General features: G+C 40.8%; 1 protein-coding gene across 1 annotated transcript; it reads left to right on the top strand.

The window, feature by feature from the left end:
• Positions 1 to 751: 751 nt before the first annotated feature.
• Positions 752 to 14,118, top strand: LOC140236097 (purine nucleoside phosphorylase-like). The gene is made up of 6 exons (XM_072316067.1): positions 752 to 805; positions 9,031 to 9,200; positions 10,456 to 10,559; positions 11,676 to 11,851; positions 13,418 to 13,608; positions 13,906 to 14,118. Exons 1-6 carry the CDS (start codon positions 777 to 779, stop codon positions 14,109 to 14,111), a joined length of 876 nt encoding a protein of 291 aa, XP_072172168.1. The 5' UTR covers positions 752 to 776; the 3' UTR covers positions 14,112 to 14,118.
• Positions 14,119 to 21,348: the final 7,230 nt, after the last annotated feature.

The raw sequence follows: 21,348 nt of genomic DNA, 5'->3' as shown, positions 1-21,348 counted from the left end.
ATAAACACTTTGCATCGATGAAATGTATCAAAACTGTACCTGAGCTCCTTCATTTCTGCTTCGTAATAACATTCCAAATGTAACACCACCCGTTACATTACAGAACTTTGACCCCGGCAAAACATGACCCGCTTGAATCCTCCGAAGAGACGATGGTTGCTTCGGTTGTGTTGTACATTGTCGCTTTGCCTATCAACTTGAACACACCTCCTTTGGTATGTACTTGACGTTCCCCGTTCTTCTGGGCTGACAAAAGCCCAATAGTGCATGAGTGCATGGACCAGTGCGGAAACTATTATGGTGGACATGAGCAGCCTGTTTGGTAATGGCAAAGCAGCTGATCGCGAACAATGCCACTCACAGGAGATAATGTAGTAACAGCCAACCTTAATCTCTCTTCAGATAAGAAAGGGATTTAATGCAATCGTTAACCAGTTAACGAGTGTGCAAAGTTCATCGTACGTAGTGGGTGCACATGCCTTGCAGACAACTAGTCTGCAGTGTAGCCTATTAAAATCGGCTGGTACTAAAGTTTTAACTGCCGTCATGAGATTTCGCTACATGGCATAGTTAACATAAACAAAATTATATTCCTGTCTATTCTCCTCGTCTAAGCGTCATCTTCCTCAGGTGTGCCCGAGGTCAATCGAATCTCCAGGTGGTGAAGGAACCAAGATATCACCGTCGTCGAAGTTGTACAGGACGTGGTTGCTGGAAGTGAACCAGTGATCGCAAATGATAGTTGACTAATACTAATAGGTCCGGTGTAAGAAAATATGACGGACAACAACAACATGGAAACAGAGTAAGTTATTAGTGTTCTCGATGGTATAGTGTATGTAGCTGAATATGAATATTTGATACTTGCATCTTCACTTTTGTAACTGTGATACGATCGTACGTGATGGACGTTATCAATCAATGTTTCACATAATATACCGACCATTCTGTTGTTTTTATATCTCTCTCTTGTATGTATATATATATATTTTTTTTTCAACTCTTGCGCTTTTCCGAAAAGGAGGAACAGTAAGAGGAATAATAATGTCAAAGCTACGCACCGATTTTCTCCTTCCTTTCTCATATCTCACATATATATATATATATATATATATACTTATATTCATACAGCGGCCATTCATACAAAATGTAAAATAATATCTTATGCCTTGTATACCTCAAAGGGCCTACGACATCCCTTCCAAAAGATCCGCCAGTAATTCATATTCAGGAGTGAGCGGAACAGGTTTTTCAAAAGTGTCTATTTACAATATATATTTTCCATGTGTGATAATTGCAATGTAACGATGTGTTTCTGTATACACGTGTAAGTCTATCCAGTTTCTGGTAACCATGTTATCTTGACAAGCTGTGTGTGTGTGGGTGTGTGTGTGTGTGTGTGTGTGTGTGTGTGTGTGTGTGTGTGTAATATGTATTGATAAACTACAACGTCGAACTTTGGAATCTTTGTAGGTGTACTATTCGTTTACGATGTAAGCCCAACCCCCATCACGCCCACTGGTTATTAAGTAGCCAACACCAATTAGGCCCAAGAATATCATCTATATAGATGTTCTTATCAATAATGGCTGAAGGACTGCTAAAGTAAGGAATTCGCAAACGTTGCTAATTTCGTGTAGGCTCTTATTACGTCATCAGTGGGAAAGGGGTGACAACTAGTGTATCGATTGTGGGACTTCGTTATTCTGATGTGCCTTGAAAAAGGCTAAAAATGCGAATAAAGCAGTCCGCTGCAAATTCTTCATTTTTATCATTCAGGGTCTGAAGATTAATCACACTGCAAGTTATGATCGGTCTCAAAACCAGACATGGCTTCACAATTGTGGTGTCTTGTAACTGGGTGCGATATGAGAAGAATGGAGCGTAACATTTTTATTGTCATGATGAGGTGAATGGGATGATTCGTGACAATCATGATTGAATATACTTTTTTTTTTGTCAGAATTTCAGACTGCACTGCTTCTAGATAGCGTTGAGAGCGTTGTGCATTTTTGTTTGTTCTCATTTTGATGCACGGGTCATGAAGACGCCAGATCGTACTCAATAGCGTCAATAGCGTGATCAATGAATACATTCATGTAGAACATTCTGGGGTTACTGATATTCCAATCCTACGTATTCTTTCCATTGCACAGACAGAAAACGCTACTTTTTGTCACAGTCACCTCGGCAAAGTCGGTCAAAATATTGTTCTACTCAGCATTGACATTTCCAGAGTAACTATATTGGTATTTTGTCATTCATTATGACGTCAGTATTGACATGTCAGAACGCTAGATGAACGGTGTAAACATTGATTTGCTTTGCCACCAAATATCAACATTATTAGCGTCAAAATATTTGTTTTGCAATAATGGAAAAAGTAATTGACTTAGTAAGCTGTTTTTTTTTTCTTAGTGACAATATTTGCCGAGCGGTAACGAGGAGGGGGGGGGGGGGTGATCTTCGTAACCTTGCTGTTGTTCTCTATATGTTACGTCAGTTCAGGGATTTAGGGCGATATGATTTAAGAAAACATTTACCCTGAATGCAAATATTAGGCGCATACTCTTCTTCGCGCAAACTGTGGACATGTACTCAGCAAATAATAGAGGGCTATCAAGAGGCTGGTTTAATACATTGCTGATGCTGGGGGGGGGGGATCCTGACTCACAGGTTTGACCCAGGCGGTAGCGATTCCTACCGCTATGTCCTGTTTGCATAAACGTTATCTAGGCGTACATGCTATTTAAAGTGAAAATCCTCATTCAAGGTTACTCTTAAAGATAGCGTATAGACCAAAGAAAACTGAAAGTCTTATCGAAATTGTACGAAAGACGAGAAAGTTATTGTTTTTAAAAGTTTTGCACGTTCTCCCCACAATAGTCAATGGTGATATTATTCATCGTCACATTACTTATGCAAATTAGATAAGGGGCTATACCCTGGTTTTACAAAAATCCTATTGCACACAAATTCCTACAAAAAATCCTTTATATATATATATATATATATATATATAATATATATAATATATATATATATATATATACAACGAAGAATCAAGAAATAAACTAGTAATGCATTATTTCGCCAATAAAGAATGAGTTTATTGTACTCAAATTTTCGGTGGCCTCCACCTTCTTCAGGAGTCTCAACGGGGAAGGACACCGAAAATTTGAGTACAATAAACTCATTCTTTATTGGCAAATAATGCATTACCAGTTTATTTCTTGATTCTTCGTTATATTGAAGCCAATACGTGAATTTGCAACATGTTTATATATATACATATATGGTTGGCATCCATTCGTCTCGAGAAACGATGGCGTAGCACTAGCTAGGCAAGAAGTTTGCACTGCCTTGAGTGGCTGTAAAGCCCCACTCTTGAATGGCAATCCTTAGAGCACTTGCAGCAGATGAAGTCTGTTGGGGCCAATACTAAGACTGCCCGTGCCTTTCTCTTAGCTCTCCTGTCGGTCTGCTGTACGTGCCTTACAGCTTCAGCTCTCTGAACGCCCTCCCTGACGGTGCCTCTCCATAGCGGACGATCTTCAGCTACACCTTCCCATGTGTTGGTGTTGATGTCCATCGTCTTCATGTCACGTTTGCACACATCTTTGAAGCGGAGATGCGGCCTTCTCATGGGACGAGACCCCTCGCTTAGCTCTCCATACAGCATGTCCTTCGGGATGCGACCTGGTTCCATTCGACGCACATGACCCAACCACTTCAGGCGTCTCTGGCTGAGGAGTGAAAACATGCTGGGAATGCCGGCACGCTGGAGGACCTCTGCATTTGTCACCCTATCCTGCCATTTTATGTGCAGGAGTCGTCTGAGGCAACGGAGGTGAAAGGTGTTGAGCCTCTTCTCCTGGCTAGCATATGTTGCCCAGGACTCAGAGCCGTATAGCAGGGTGCTGAGGACGCAGGCTTGGTAAACGCAGAGCTTGGTGTTCTTGGTCAGCTGACTGTTGTTCCATACGCGCCTGTTCAGTTTGGCCATGACTGCAGTAGCTTTCCCTATCCTATTGCTTATCTCATTGTCAAGGGAGAGGGAACTGGAGATTGCTGAACCAAGGTAGGTGAAAGAGTCCACTTCTTCCAGATGTGTGACATTAATGGAGATGTCTGGAGGAGAGTCAGTGCCTTGGGTCAAGATCTTAGTCTTTTTCAGGCTGATGGTTAGTCCAAATTCGTTACAGGCATGGGACAGACAATCAACAAGCCTCTGCAATCCCGCTTCTGTGTGCGATACCAGAGCAGCGTCGTCAGCGAACAGCATTTCTTGGATAAGAACCTCTCTAACTTTGGTTCTGGCATGCAGTCGGGCGATGTTGAATAGCTTCCCATCCGCTCTGGTACGGATGTAGATTCCCTCTGTGCAGTCAACAAAGGCGTACTGAAGGAGCATGGAGAAGAAGATTCCGAAAAGTGTCGGTGCGAGGACACAGCCTTGCTTCACACCGCTGTTCACAGGGAAGGCATCAGAAGTTCTCCCGTTGTAGCAGACTCTACTTTGCATGTTCTCGTGAAAGGAAATGATAATTTGGAGCAGTCTCGGGGGGCATCCAATCCTCAGCAGGAGACTAAAGAGTCCACTTCGGCTGACCAGGTCAAAGGCTTTCGTCAGGTCTATGAAGGCAATGTACAGCGGCTTTTGCTGCTCACGGCACTTCTCCTGCAGCTGGCGTAGTGAGAAGATCATGTCTACTGTAGATCGGCCTGCCCTGAAGCCGCACTGTGACTCTGGATACACCCGGGAGGCAAGACTCTGCAGGCGTGCCAGAACTACACGTGCGAAGACTTTTCCCACAACACTTAGGAGAGAGATGCCTCTATAGTTGTTGCAGTCGCTGCGGTCTCCCCTGTTCTTGTAGACAGTGATGATACTGGCATCACGCATATCTTGGGGTACGTGGCCTTTTTCCCAGCAAAGACACAAGAGCTCATGGAGATGTTGCAGTAGTACTGGCTTGCCGCTCTTTAGAACTTCTGGTGGGATACCATCATTTCCAGGAGCCTTCCCGCAGGATAGACGGTTAATGGCTTTGCTGAGTTCTTCTTTTGTAGGCAGGGCATCCAGCTCCTCCATGATTGAAAGGCTAGGTAAGGTGTCCAAGGCAGCATCTGTTACCTTATTTTGGGCTGCATAAAGTTCCAGGCAATGTTCTACCCAGCGTTCAAGCTGCTTACATTGATCTGTGATGGCTTCTCCAGTCTTTGTCTTCAGTGGTGCAGTCTTGATGGCGGTGGGACCGATTGCAGCTTTAATGCTGTCGTACATGTCCCTGGTATTTCCGCTGACTGCAGCTGTCTGAATCCTGCGGCACAGGTTCAACCAGTAGTCATTAGCACAACGGCGCGCAGTCTGTTGAACCTTGTTGCGAGCAGTTCTTAGGACATCATGTGTGCTAGAGATGGGGTTCTGCTTGTAGGCCAGCAGGGCTTTCCTCTTGGCTTCAACATCTGATTGCATCACATCCCAGTGAGTTTCGTACCAATCTTCGCTCCGACGTTCCTTCTTCCCGAACACAGAGAAGGCTGAGGAGTAGATAGTATCCCTAAGGTGGCACCATTTACTATCAATATCATTGTCATTTGGAATTGAAGTGATCATTTTCTCACTGAACGTGTCATGAAATCGTCGACATCTCTCGAGGTCGTTGATGCAGCAGGTGTTGATGCGTGGGAGACCTTTGGTTTTGGTTCGATGTATTTTCTTTGTCATCAATCTCACTTTGCTACTGACGAGGGAGTGATCTGAGTCGCAGTCTGCGCTGTGATAGCTCCGTGTGTGGAGAACACTGCTAAGGTCTGTACGCTTGGTGATGACAAGATCAAGTTGGTGCCAGTGTTGAGACCGTGGATGTCTCCAGGAGACTTTGTGGCGTTCTTTACCTTTGAAATAGGTGTTTGTCACACACAGACCACGATGGCAGCACAGCTCCAGCAGCCGCTGTCCATTATCATTCATCTTTCCCGTGCCTTGGTGGCCGAGGCAGGAAGACCAGGTGTTGTAGTCAGCTCCCACTCTAGCATTAAAATCTCCTAGAAGATAAAGTCCTTCAGTGCTGGGGATCCTGGATATCATCTCATCCAATTCTTCATAGAACTGGTCTTTAGTCTCTGAGGTGGAGCAGAGTGTCGGTGCATAAATGCTGAAGATGTTGATGAAGCCCACTGTTGTAGACAAACGCAGAGTGAGTATTCTCTCTGTCCCGCCAGTTGGTGGTTCAATGGTGGAAACCAGAGAGTTCTTCACTGCGAAGCCCACCCCGTGCTGTCTTGGGTCGTCCTGTGACAGACCCTTCCAAAAGAAGGTGTAATTGGCTTCCTTGATAGAACCACTGTCTGCCAGACGGGTCTCCTGCAGACAGGCAATGTCAACATTTAGTCTTGATAGTTCCTTGTCGATAACCGCAGTCTTTCGGGCATCATTAATCTGTTCGATGTCGTTATTAAAACCAGGGCACATGGTTCGAACGTTCCAGGTTGCTAGCCGAAGAGTTGGAGTCTTCATTTTCACTTCTTAACTTCTCCTTCTTACATGGTGTCGACGTCTTAAGACGTCGCTGGAGTGTCTTCTCCAGAGTGCTACGAGCCTGGGCTGATGTGAAGTGGAGAACTTGTGCTGCCCATACGTCAAGTTCCCCCTCTCGGCGTTGCTGATGTAGTCCAAAGGAAAGGATGAACCAATACAATTTGGCACCAGCACAGCTGCAGGAGTTGCCGGAAGGTAACGCAATACGTTGCTCGACCGCCTTAGGGACTCCACTCCGGATTTCTGTAGGGTTTACTCCTTAGCCTTTTCTTCTCCCGAAGATAACCACAAGGCAGTGGGACCACGTGGCAGGTTGTACTAGGTTACGTGATACTAGTAGCAGGGTTGATTATTCCTGACCTGACCTATACTAAACACTACTCTCTGCTAGCCGTTTCGCACTTAAGTGTCAACATAATCCCGCGATAGAAGCGATGGAATTCACACGTTGTTTTACTTTTCTTTGACTCCAATAACGTCACAATTAAAGATTGCGTTGATTCCTTCAAATCCAATGGTGTCACAATGGAGGTGCGTCACTGCACACTGGTAAAGCGCGTTATACTGAGATCGCGCAACAAGTTTCCAATGATCCAGAGAGTGCACACGCTTGACCAAGAGCGAAAAATTAGTCACGCGAAAATATCCACTTTTACAGTAGTAGAGGGCTTAAACAGTGAAAACAGTGATGAAAACAGTGATGAAAACTCCTTCCAAAAGTCCAAGAATGAATTGATGGGGGGATTTAACAAAGACAAAAAAACAAAAAACAGAAACAAAAAAACAACCCGATAATAAGACCTTGATAATAAGACCTTATATATATAATAATAATAATACATTTGTATATATGCCTACGCACACACACACTTACATACGATTGTATATAATATGTATAATTTATATAATATGCATATTTTGTTAAAGAAATGACAATGATTATAAATGAAATGAATAATAAGCAAGAGGGGGATGAACATAGGAAATTGTTAAAACAAAGAATGATTTTTATTTTACTGGATTCTTGTTAATTAGTAAATTTTAGTGTTAAGTGATTGCGTGTCATAATTCTATCTAATTTTTACATGTATTTGTGACTAATATCAATGTTTCTACAATATTCCATTACTCTCTTAATATTTTATCCGAGTGTAATGAAACTCTGCCAAAGATTTTATTTTACTCTATGTTGAAGTCAACCTGAACACAGAGCGGTGGGTCCCTTTAATTTTGGATAACACCTGCGTAATATAAGTGTCTGTGATATCAGCGTTATCAGACAATAATAATTTTAGTATTTAGAATGCAGTCTACTCACCGAAGCAGGGAAGAAACGCATTGTATTGAAATACGACTGTACTGTATTACCAAACAGTTTCCTCATTGTCTTCACGCATGGCATACCAGAGCTGTACGTGCATGTGCATGTGTCAAGGACTTTGACATAATGCATGTGATGGTATAGTTGGCTTTTTATAGTTTTACTAAAAGGGCATGCAATATTGATTTGACCTAGATAAATTCAGTAAAATCTAACAAACAGAACATTATAGAGGTTTGATTTAAGTCCGATGTAAATTAAGATGTATAATATATTTTAATGTTTCACATGCTTTAAGCAAACAGTTATTATTGGTAACAACCAGACAAACAGATTAAAGGAAATTAATGTCATCGCTGAACTCCTTTCCTACTCACTTGTAGAAATTTACCGAAAATGACAGTTTTGGTTAATGATAAAAGCAGCCTAAAGGTTCTCTGAAATACAAATGCATGTTAAAAAAATCCTCCCAAGGCAATATTTCTGTTGTGACCTCATCTGTCAATCATTGCTTAATGAATAAGTACTGATATGTTTAACAAGAGACAATGGAATCAATGCACCATCCCCTCGACTCAGCATAACTTGCATGTTTCTGCGATATTAATGTAACTAACAAAAGACATGGCGAGGAAAAATGCAAGTTATGCTGAGTCGAGGGGGAGGTGCATTGATTCCATTGTCTCTTGTTAAACATATCAGTACTTTAGCAATGATTGACAGATGAGGTCACAACAGGAATATCGGTTTGGAAGGATTTTGTTGTTGTAGGCGTATCAAGTAATCTGAAGAAAACTAGAAGAAAAAATAGTTAAAAATATATGGAATGTTTCTAGATATTCGTTTCACCGCAAAAGTGATGTTAAGGGTATCATAAATCAACACAAATCAACATGCATTTGTATTTCAGGGAACCTTTAAACCTTCTCTTCCATGAGATATGATTCATGCTGTAAATAATATGATAGTGCCGTCATGTACTAGTATGTGTTTCCACTTCTTTATAATGTTTCTCCGTGTGCAATACTACATACGTCACTATCATTATCATCGCTTCAATAATGTAATCGTCATCTTCTTCTTTTTTAATCTTGGTGTATATGAATACAAAGGAAATTATTCTAAAATATAGTGTCTATGGTTATGGTGCTTTTATTGTCGTCAGATACACCTACGAGGATTATGAGGCCATGGCAGAATATCTGTTGTCACGGCAACCGCATCGTCCGAAAATTGGTATCATCTGTGGCAGTGGTCTGGCGGAGATGGCAAACAAACTGGAGGAGAGGTACAACATTCCCTACGAGAAGATTCAGAACTTTCCCGTCAGTACTGGTAGGTTGAACTGAAATGTGAACTGTAAACGATCGTAAGGTTTTATTTATCCGTGGTAGCCTCTTCAGTGTTGTTACTGCTCTACCAGAGGGCCCTACCATTATTGTTACTCTGTGGAGTTGCCAGATATGTATTTATAATCCTGGGTCGAGGGGGGCGTGATGGGTAAATACACCTTGTCCAAGGATGCAAGCAGGGGGGGGGGGAATCACGGGATTCGTCCGATTGGGAGTCGGGAGTCTTTTCCACTATACCACATCGCCCTGCTTGATATAAATGATTACTGCTGGATATCGCAACTTGTATAATGTGGGGGAGCTGTCGTACCTGAGGGAAATCTTCTCAATTGGAAGAAGACAGATTACCGTAAAGAAGATATCAATATCTGTTTTATTCATTATTGAATGTGTATTACAATAATAATCTCTAGAGGCATACACAAACCATGGGGAAATTGATAGCGTTACATGCAGTGTAGACAAACAATCGTGAAGTGGTTTGATTGGTCCCCTGAGCATTCAGATGTTATCTAAAGATGGTAATTTGACATTTCGAAAAAACAAACAAACAAACAAACAAACAAACCCAAAACAAAACGATAAAACAGATTTGGAAACAGACCAATACACAGCGATGCCCTTAAAAAGTTAAAATATTAAATATTCTAATATGTGGGAGTTCTTCATTTTAGTTAAGTGCAAGTTTGACATGAAGGTAAAGAAAACACGTTGCTAGAATATTCCTTATCCGTCAATCCATCAAAGTCTAGAATTCAGTCAGATTTGAATCCTGGCTCATAGGCTCAGACTGAAGAATTGAAGCAACCAAAAAGCTTACATAGCTAGGTCCTCAGTTCGAATCCTGCTTGGTATTCACATCCTTGGGCGAGGTCTTGTGAGCACAGTTGCCCTCTTTACTCAGGTTTATGTACATTACTATATAGGATAATAATATACTGATGGATGATATTGATAAACATTATACGTAAAAATCTACCCTGGATAAATATATACTGTATACTGAAAAAAAAAAAAATCTCAAAGAAAGAAAGAAAGAAATCGACCACAAAAATGTATCAATTCACTTGAGAAATGAAATGATCATAATTTCTATGACACCACAGAGTTTAGTCTTCTTGTTATGATGTTGTATAACTCTTTATATTTGACAATTCGCTGAAAAAGCATTAATATTTGTCTATAATATTTGAATAAGACATTTGCACTAACCTTGCTCTATTCTCGTTTAAACACAGTTGAAGGTCACATTGGTCAGTTTGCGTTCGGGACGCTCATGGGAAAGCAGGTTGTGATGATGCAGGGGCGATTTCATCTCTACGAAGGCTACCCCGCCTGGAAGGTAGGAACAAACCTATCATCACTAGTGCCTCCCCCCCACCCCCCCCCCCCCGAAGATGATATGGGATGTAGGACGGTAGTACGAAATGTATGGGAAGGGTGGAGTAAGAGGAAGTATTACGCCAAAGTAAAACGACTGAAATGAAAATATATGTCAATTTCTTTTTGCATGCAAATGTACGAAAGCAAATGAATTGTTGCGTTTACCAATCGTTACACTCAAAGCAGAGAAAATAGTGAGGGAAATGAAATGTATAGTTGCACATCATTGTTTTTAGATCAGCAGAACTGAAAGACTTGAGTGATAAATGTATAGTTAATGATGAAGATAACTATGAATTGACTGCAGTAGTTAATATTAACTCCGGCGAAAGCAATTATCTACATCATTAACATTGCCGTGGGCACCATCATCAGTGCCATTACGATGCTCGTGGTCACGCACTCGCATTTTATTATTTTTTTCTCATCGCTCTTGGGTCCTCAACTTTATATTACCATCATTCTTTCTCGCTGTCTCCATTTTTGTCTTCCTGCCCTGTGCCATCACTTTATCTACTCAGTATCGCTTTTTATCTCTTTTGTATTCGTACATCCTACTGTTTGTCAGCTACCAGCCTTACACATGCGAATATCTTTATCATTCTCATTTCTGTATAGCCTTCATTCTGCCAGTTACTTTGTGAATATAGTGTTAATGGAGTGATACACGAAAATAACTTTAAGGATTAGTTCTTGAAAGCTGCAGACCAGGATCAAAGTTGTGTGTTTCACAAATTCATTTAAAATTGATCTTTGTTAGGATATTACAAGATGCCAAACATCATTTTTTGTTGATTTCCATGTACAAAAATTGTGAAGATTGATGTACAGTTCAATTGGGGACTTGTAAGATGGTAACACATCATCACCTCCTCCAGTGTGCGCATGTAGTTGCTTCTTATATCACTGGATGTGGGTAAGTTTTTTTTTTTTTTTTTTTTTTTGGTATATTCCATATCTTCTATCATTCTGTCGGTCTGATTCTATCATACCTATCAAATACCCAACTTGAACATGGCGTGGAATTGCACTTTGACCTGTTTGCATGACCCGGATCCTCTCTCTCTCTCCTAAGGTCATCGCCCCCATACGAGTGATGAAATTATTGGGCGTAGAGACGCTGATTGTTACCACAGCCTGTGGGGGACTGAACCCCGCCTACAAGGTCGGCGATATCATGCTGCTCATCGATCATATCGGAATACCAACACTCTCCGGAATCAACCCCCTCACAGGAAAGAATCATGACAGGTGACCACGTGACTTTATTCTTATGATCTTTTGTAGAATTTGAAACAAAATATTACACTGACATCACAAATGATAATTCTATTTATCATGAGAACATAATTATTCAGATGTATTACTACTACTACTACTACTACTACTACTACTAGTAGTAGTAGTAGTAGTAGTAGTAGTAGTACATGTAGTAGTAGTAGTAGTAGTAGTACATGTAGTAGTAGTAGTAGTAGTAGTAGTAGTAGTCGTAGTAGTAGTAGTAGTAGTAGTAGTAGTAGTAGTAATAGTAGTAGCAGCAGTAGTAGTAGTAGCAGTAGTAGTAGTAGTAGTAGTACCAGTAATGATAGTGGTAGTAGTAGTAGTAGCAGCAGCAGCAGCAGTCATGATAGTAATACGATGACAAGTTGATAACGGTACCAATGATGATGACTACTACTAATTATTATTATCATCATCATCATTGTGGGCCTTCAATTATCGCAAGATTTGTGATGATCACAAAGATAATAATAACATTTTAAAGTTTAAGCTATAGAAATAAAGCATCATATTTAAGATTTCTATTTATCCGTGATAGCCTCTTCAGTATCATAAGCTCTAATTCAAAGTCTTATCCACTATACAACAGTGCCCCGATTTTAGCAAGAAGGAGGGAAATAATATATTACACAGACAACAGAAAGAAAAGCAGATCAAACATTAAAACACGGAGATAGAAGGGAAAATTTGTTGACAGAAGAAATAACAGCAAGAGGAAGACGAAACTGTTCATACTCTTTTTTTAATCTCTGGAAGTGTGACATAAATATTTAACAGATTTTCAGGAATAATGTTTCATCTTTACTTGTCATTTGATGGCATTCCGTAGACGAAGGCGGAATTATTTACAGGTATTGCCACAAGCTTGCAACCTGTCCGTACCTGTGTAGCCGAGCATATCAAATCTATTTTTCATTCTTCTTGTTGAGCTCTTCCTCATCGAGAAGATGAAGAGATCCAGTCGGCAGTCACCATGCTTTCTGAATAAATCAAGCACTAATTAAGGTAGATGAGTTAATCTGTTTGGACAGGGAAGTGATGAAAGTCTTACGCCGGTTGATGATATCCTGCAGAGATCTTTAAATATGAAGATTCAAATGTACGAGAGATTCAGTGCATCAATTAAAGATATTTTTAATTTGATTTTGAAAAGAGGCTTTTCAGCTCAAACCTATCTCAGAGATCCTGACGCTTACATCGATGTTTCACCACTTAAAAAATATACGTGTTTTAGTTATCTTAAATCTGGGTGGTTTTTTTTTTTTTTTATAAATACAGGAGTGCACTGCAGTCTCCAAATTTCATGGGTCCTTATCATATAATCTGAATTATAGCCTACTAGTTCTTATTAAGCCGAAATTCTTAATTTCCTCGATTTATTCAAAATAACTTTGCTCGCGAATGCTATTTTCATTTCCATGTACTGATGTGAGACTTAGCCTATGAAGTCATGCTGAAAACTAGACGCATACGTCAAATTGAAATTTCGACTCTGCAAGAGAGAAACCTGTTGTATTTGTTTCTCTTCGTCACCAGGTTTGGAGGGCGCTTTCCCGACATGAACGGCGCCTACGATGCCGAGCTCCAGAAGTCGACGCTTAAGGTGGTGGAAAACCTTCACATGGCGTCGATCATCAAACAGGGCGTGTACGTGATGGTCAGCGGCCCCTCCTTCGAAACCCCGGCGGAGTGTCGGTATCTTCGGGCTCTTGGAGGCGATGTTGTCGGTAGGAAATTTAAGACACAGTGGCCTTCTCTCACTGGCATTTTCCTCAACCCCAGCAATCGATTAGGAACTGAGAAACATCATGATTAATGGTATCCACTTTATCACTGGGCCAAAACGTCTCCTGGAGTTCTAAGCCACAGACTAGAAATGTAAATTTTACTTGAAGTTTTCCCAGACGTATGTATAGATTTAGCTAATGCAGGAAAAAAATTGGTGAAGAATTTGAACACGTGAATGCAAAATTTGATTTGCTGAATACAATTGAGCATAACTGTGTTTTTATTATTCCTTCCAGGAATGAGCACGGTGCCGGAAGTCCTTGCCGCAAGGCATTGTGGGATGAGGGCCCTGGGTATGGCGTTGGTGACGGACATGGTGGTCAGCGACTACCACAGCGGCATGACGGTCAGCCACGAAGACGTGTTGGAGATATCAAAATGGCGAGCGGGGGTGCTGCAAGATATCATTATGGGCGTTGTCGAAAGAATGGACCAAGCTTGAGGCCTTCATGTTTCACTTAACTATGAACCGCTGTTTTTTACAGAGACACATCAAAACGGCCTGTTCTTTGCCCAACACTTTTAAAGTACCATTCCAGTCTCATGCAGTAGTGTTTCCTATGGTAGTGCCAGATGTTTTGTTTTGCTTTGTTTTGCTTATTGTTTTGCTTTTGTTTGTTTGTTTGTTTGTTGGTCACTTTCAACATCCGGCGGAAGAATATTGACTGCCTGCCTGCTGTACCGAACGGACCACCGAACTCCCATGGTTGAATTGGGTGATACGAAGATGTGTATTGTACTTTAATGGTGATCCGGACGCGCACGAGAGAAAACTTGTCGCTAATGGCGTAGCATGTAGAGGCCATTGATTTGTCTGTAAATAGATAGAGACATAGATATCAGTGATGAAGACCCTAAGAGGCGTCGCGGACAAGTTGCAATTTATGTTTTATCTGTGAAATAAGTTCGGGCCACGCGTCAAAGAAAGCCCTCGCACTACTGTCTGTATACTGGCCAACAGATGTCGCTAGTAGTGTCGATCGCACTTCGCTCTCCTGAAACATTCATGGTCCACAGGAGTACTGAAGTACATGTTTCCAGTTGCTATCTTTCTCTTGTTGATCATACGCCTTGCAGGAGGGGGATCGCTCCATACTATTATACTGAGGTTGCCATCAAATCATTTTATGTGAAATCTCAATATTTATGTTGTTGGGAAATCACTGTGCTTGGGTTTTGTTTTGTTTTGTTTTTGTTTTGCAACTGCAGATAACTTTAAGATACTGTTAGAACTCGAAATCAATAGAACCCTGTATGTTTCCCTCGAGCAGAGGTTGGGGCATACGTAGAGTAGTTGCATTCTAATGTAATGGAACATTGCATACAAAAGGCATGGGCGCATACTTACGTAGAAGAGGGTATATTGGTGTATTGTACATTGGAATTACCAACATGTTTCTTTTTTTTTCGCCACTACTTCGGACAGAGCTAAGAATGTAGTGGTCAGCTATGTTTATTAAGGTGAAATGATGTCCACTGCGATGTCATGTCATTTTTTTAGCATGCTTGCTTTCGTCTCCTTTATTCACTGCCCAGCGCAAGAAGTATGTGGGTGCATTCATTAAAATGAAGATGATGATGATGACGACGACGACAACGATGAGGATGATAATGATGATAATGATTATCAATAGTACATGTAATATCGATACACAGTCTATTCAATAGCGCTCTCTTACTATGGCCTGATGGTACCGATCTCTGCGCTTCAAACAGTAAAATTTTTAGCAAAAACGGGCTCAAAATGAACTTTGAAAATTGATATTCAGGGTGATAGTTTTGAACGTACTGAAGTCTAGCTCTATCACCCCGCGAGCACATTATCAATGCAGAGTTACAGGTAGTCCAGCTCACTCAATAAACTCAAAAACATTGGGAATATAAACATTGGCAACATAGCCTGTATGCTTCCAAAGTCAGATATTTTGCAACTCTTGAGCTCTCATAAGCATGATGATTTAGAGATGTGCGCATGCAATAGTGTATCATCAAAGCGATATCAAATCCTCAAATCAACTTTGGCACTGGACGGAAAACACGGTAATGGCGCATGCGCAATGCATCGGTTGACGTGGCAGTCTGTACATCTGTCCACGGCACTGCGTAGTGCCTTTAGGTCATCGATGTATGACTTCTGTTGCAGTCCGATTAAAGTAATGTATACGTGTTTTATAAGGCCAAGAAGGCCTGGATAATGCCGATTCTGTCTTTTAATTTCGATTCCATACCATGTTCCAGGTTTTCTCAGAAAAAAAAAGAAATGCAAAGTACAATCATACAAGCACGACAGTAGAAGTTTCATCAGAGTAGGACGCAGACTCTAAGCATAAGAAAGTGGAATTATAAAGTTTCGCATGTTTTCATCAAATCTGCACAGAATTCATAACATACCAAGTTGATAATGGCATGGAAATGAACTTTAACAAGTGGAGCCCCATCAGTATTCAATCGTTAGCTACTTTTACACACAGTGACTTAAAATCGAGAATATCAAAGTTGATATTACACTCTGATTATTCGTCCCATATCGGCATTTTATGCTCAGTTTTGCACAAACTGTCAAAAGCAACTATGAAGAATATAAAAAGCTATGACCTTTTTTTTTAAAGATTGATATGTTGACAGAAACTTCATACATACATTGTACATTCATATTGTGTACAACTTTTCAATGCAGTTGCTCAAGATAACTTCAAGGAGTTTCATGGCCATCACACAACGGTATAAAAGTGTCGTATAGCCTATTGTATTGAAATTCGCAAATATAGTTTATTTTACTGATATCTTTATGTCGCGCAATGTATTTCAAGTCATGTGACCTTATTATGGCGCATTACACAAAACTCTTTAAAATGTGGCCTTAAATGTACTATATATAGTGCTCAGCAAATACCAAAATGTAAATAGACATTTTGTCATCTTAGCTTTCTGTAATTGTCTATCGCAAGAAAACAAAATAAACGTATAGAAGAGTTTGTCTTTCAGGGTGAACCTTGCGAACAGTTTGTATACTATATAATTCTTCGGCTATTAAAGTGCTACGTGACTTATATAAATCATATCAATACGTGTGTGTGTGTGTGTTTGTCTCTTTGTCTCTGACTCTGTGTGTCAGTTCGTATAAAGCCCGCCGCACACTATACGACTTTCGGTCGCACGACAACATGGACAAGGCGACTTTGGATCTGACCTAGACCCCGTTTACAGTGAGTGAAAAGGCCGGGCTCGGCCGCGGCCGAGCCCGGCCTTCATTTAACTGTAAACGCGCAAAAGGCCAAAAAATGCGGTACCAAAATCGGCCGCGCATTTGGCCAAGCTCTGGAGGTAGACTCGGCCGCGGCTCGACCGCGGCCGAGCCCGGCCTTTTCTCACTGTAAACGCAAACTGGGCCAAATGCGGTACCAAATTTAGTCTGGCTTCCAGACCCTCTGCCCATACTGTTTCGCTATTCAGGATATTAACGCCCTCAACGTCGAAAACTAATATAGTTTAAGGTGGTTTTGTCCTGCAGAGGCCTTTGCCTTCGGAAAGGCGGCGACTCCGTCGCGGGGCGGCGACGAAGTCGCCGCGAGTCGCCGCGGAGTCCAGTTGGCAAAGGATTTGGAAACCAGACTATACCACAATATTGCGACCGGCGCCGCCCCCCCCCCCCCCAATAATAGTGTTTGTTTAGAAGCAGAGCGCCACTGCGACAAAATATTGAAAGGTTTGAACTAAAAGCCCGGGCCGAGCCCGGCACTGTAAACGGACGAAATTGCGGGGCCGAGTACCGCAATTGAGGCCTGGCTCGGCCGCGGCTCGGCCCGGCCTTGCACTGTAAACGGGGTCCTAAATAGCAATAGTCTCATAATAAACACGTTTGTTTATTTCAGATCCAAAGTCGCGTAGTCGCGACCGAAAGTCTTATAGTGTGCGGCAGGCTTACTACGCATGATATTTAATTCTCAGGCAACAAACAAGTACTTACAGAGTGAATGGAACTGTCTTGAGAATGATTAAATGGGAATTCCAGGTGATTTCCATAATTTCACATCGTGTATGTAGTACATAAATCGACAGCTCCATGTTTAGATTTGTGGAATTAATTGTGGTCTTTGAGCAGAGAAACCAGCATTCTTATTCCTTACATCCCAGTCACTATACTTTCTGTAACTCTCTACCTATAGTATATAACCAATTAATAGTTGTTCAAGCGTAAAAGTCTGAAAATCAGCCGGAGTTCTCCTTTAAAGACAATAAGTTAAGATAAAGGCACATCAACATTACTTAGTAGTAGACGTTTGGCATCGTAAATTAAGTAGATGTGAGCTCGTTTGCTACTTTGAATTGGGTTCTGCACTCTACAACTCTATATGTTATATACAGACCATCTTTTTTTAACTTATCAGTGGCGGATCCAGAAGGGGAGCACCGGGCGCCCTCCCCTCCTTTTATTTTGTTTTCTGTGTTTATTATCAAAGTAATAAAAAGAAAACAAATTTGAAGGGGCGCGTAAACCCCCTTTAATTTTTGTTCTTTTTCCTTTTTGAAAGAAACAATCCTTGTCAGCCGATTGTATTGTTGCTTAAACTTTTTCTTTTCTTTTCTTTTCTTATAAGCTGATATGAAACCCGGAAGTGGCACGAGAAATACCTGTTGAGGCCTTTTTTTTTTCTTGTCAGCTGAGTAAACCCGAATGTGGTAAATAAACTAACTGCTTTGTGCCCCCAACCCTTTACGGAATTCCTGGATCCGCCACTGCTTCTCTCTTTCTTTCTCTCTCTCTCTCTCTCTCTCACACACACACTCTCTTACGTCCATGTCTAATACAAGCACAGAAAACAATTTTATGCATACACTTCTACTCATAATGCATATACATTTACAAATATTTCCAGCATAGATTTGTGATGATGTTTTTAACCACTCTTGTCTACTGTTAAATACAACTTGAGTTTTCAATGCACGGCAGAAATTATTTCCTATTTCGTCCAACCCACCCCCTTTTTTTTAATTAGATGTACTGTATGGGGGGGGGGGGGGGGTGTCTGTGCACCCCGACTCCTCGAAACTTACATTCATAAGATCCCCCTGACCTACTTAAACATTACTAAAATGTTAAAGGGATGGTACAGTCTCGGTTGAGTTGGGGCTGGAGGTTTCCAACGCTTTTTGATCATGATTTTTTTTTTTTAGATAACGAGAAACCATTGATGAAAAATGAAAGAGCAAATAATTCTAAGAGAAATTCCAAATTCATTTGATGAAAATCGGTTTTGAAATTGGTGAATTATCCAAAATAAAGCAATCCTTATAAAAGGTGGGACCCACCTTTTATTAGGATTGCCTTGTTTTTCTTTGTTTTTGGATATCTAAGCCATTTCAAAGCTGATTTTCGTCAAAATAAACTTTGAATTCCTCTTAGAATTGTATGCTTTTTAACATTCTATAAAGTGGTTTTTAAGTATCTCCCAGAAACTTAAGTTAAAAAAAAAAGGTACTCTCTAAAAAAAATCGAGTGAAAAATTTCACTCTAAAAAGAGTGAATACAAAAAAGAGTGAATTTCGAGTGAAATTGGAGTGAATTTTGAGTGAAAATGCTCATTTTCACTCATTTTGGAGTGACGTCAGGGATCACTCGAAGATTTCGGAGTGATCCCTGACGTCACTCCAAAATGAGTGAAAATGAGCATTTTCACTCAAAATTCACTCCAATTTCACTCGAAATTCACTCTTTTTTGTATTCACTCTTTTTAAAGTGAAAATTTTCACTCGATCTTTTTTAGAGAGTAAATAGGTATATATTCCCTCTCACCGCCAACTCACAAGGTGGGGGTATAGTAGTCATGTACCGCATCCACCCTGGTATACTGCAATATGCCTACTTTTTGTGATAGAAACTTGTCCAAATATTTCACCCAAAGTGTGCATCAGATCGATGAATATCAATTTTAACAAAATTAACCATATTCCCTTCCATCCCCCCGTCCCTTATAGACTTAGTACGTTCGTGGGAATCTACAAATTACAAAATATTCTATCAAAGGGTGCACATGATAGTTCACTTAAATTCTAAATGCAAAAGCAATATTATGTAAATGTAAATGTAATGTGTGTGTGTGTGTGTGTGTGTGCTCGCGCACGCACGCACGTGTGTGTGTGTGTGTGTGGGGGGGGGGGGGGGGGCTTCCTCTCCTAAATCTTCCCCCAGCTAGGTATCCCTCCACAGGTTATTTACATTTTCTATCGACAATTTCCCAAGATTCCATTAAAATGCGTTCGAGGCCATTTCATTTCAGTAACAAATTTTTAAAAGATGATGAAAATGCACAAGCTCCATCGTATAATGGGAGGGAAGAAATCCCCCTCCCACACCCTCCACCTGCTCGGTCACCCTCTAAAGACTTATAGTATGCACTTATAAATAGGGAACTGTCAATTTTCTAAACATGAGTACTAACAGTGTGCACTAGATCGCTGAATTTCAATTATAAAAATGCAAAGGCTCCCTCAGGGAAAGGGCGTCCTCAGGGAGGATACCTCGTCCCACAGGCACCAAATTCCTTCGCTCGGTCTCCCTTCATAGACTATTGTGCATTTTTTCGATTGACAGATTTCCAGATATTCCACCAAAACTGTGCGCCAGATCGTTGGATTCGAATTCTAAAATGCAAATTCCCTCGTGTGGGAGGAGATGCCACCCCCCCCCCTCCTTTAACTCCTTCCCCTTGATCGGTCTTGTCCCGGGAGGAGATGCCACCCCCCCCCCCCCCCCTCCTTTAACTCCTTCCCATTGATCGGTCTTGTCCCTCCATAAACTTAGGAGGCCTGTACACTTTGGCGATTAACATTTTTTAAGTCCAATAAAATATTAATTTATCAAAAGTGTGGCAATGCCGATCACAGCAAAAGCCGGTTACAGTTTGTAATTCCGAATGTTCTTTATTCATAAGATGTGTTAATTTGAAAACGAAATAAGGTTCATTTCCGAAGGTTCGCAGTTCCGAAGGTTTGCATTGCATGTACCTTTTTTTTTAATTTTCGCTTGATCAATTAAAAAAAAAAGTCTACTTATTTCATTTTCGGAATAACGTATAACGAAGTAATGTTGTTGTTGTTTTATAGAAAGAAAGAAGAGAGAGAGAAAAATGGGGCCCTATACAAATAATTTGCCCCATACGAAGTAATGCCATAAAATGTTTGGATTAACATGATTAACGACAACCTATTTATATTGAATTAGGTGTGTTTCGGAATAACAAACTTTCGGAATAACGATCTTGAGAACAACAAACATCACCAGTATAAACCGGCCCAGAGCTGATAACGAAGAGATTGTATGCACTATGTAATTTAACCATTTATGAATAGGCCTATATAAAAAACTTCAAGGCATTGGGTACACAGTCTTGTATACAACCAAGTTCAGTATCACACCCTTCTAAAATCAACTGGTATCAAAGTTTTCTGTTTGATTGCGGGGACCTCGTATAAATGCGACGTGTCACAACATGAACGAATGATATTTTTTAATCATGTACTTAGAAGTTTTAACTTATTCAGGTGTGCCTGGGGTTAATCGAGGGGAGGAACATTCAATAATGTATCGCCTTCGCCGAAGTTGTGGAGTGAAAAACGTTGTGGCTGGTGGTCAAACAGCAAAAGGAAACCCATTATAAGTACATAAAGACAAACTGACG

This window comes from Diadema setosum, chromosome 12 (genome assembly GCF_964275005.1).
Source record: "Diadema setosum chromosome 12, eeDiaSeto1, whole genome shotgun sequence".
Taxonomy (NCBI): domain Eukaryota; kingdom Metazoa; phylum Echinodermata; class Echinoidea; order Diadematoida; family Diadematidae; genus Diadema; species Diadema setosum.
Note: the sequence above shows the minus strand (reverse complement) of the source record. Positions and strands in the feature narration are given on the sequence as shown.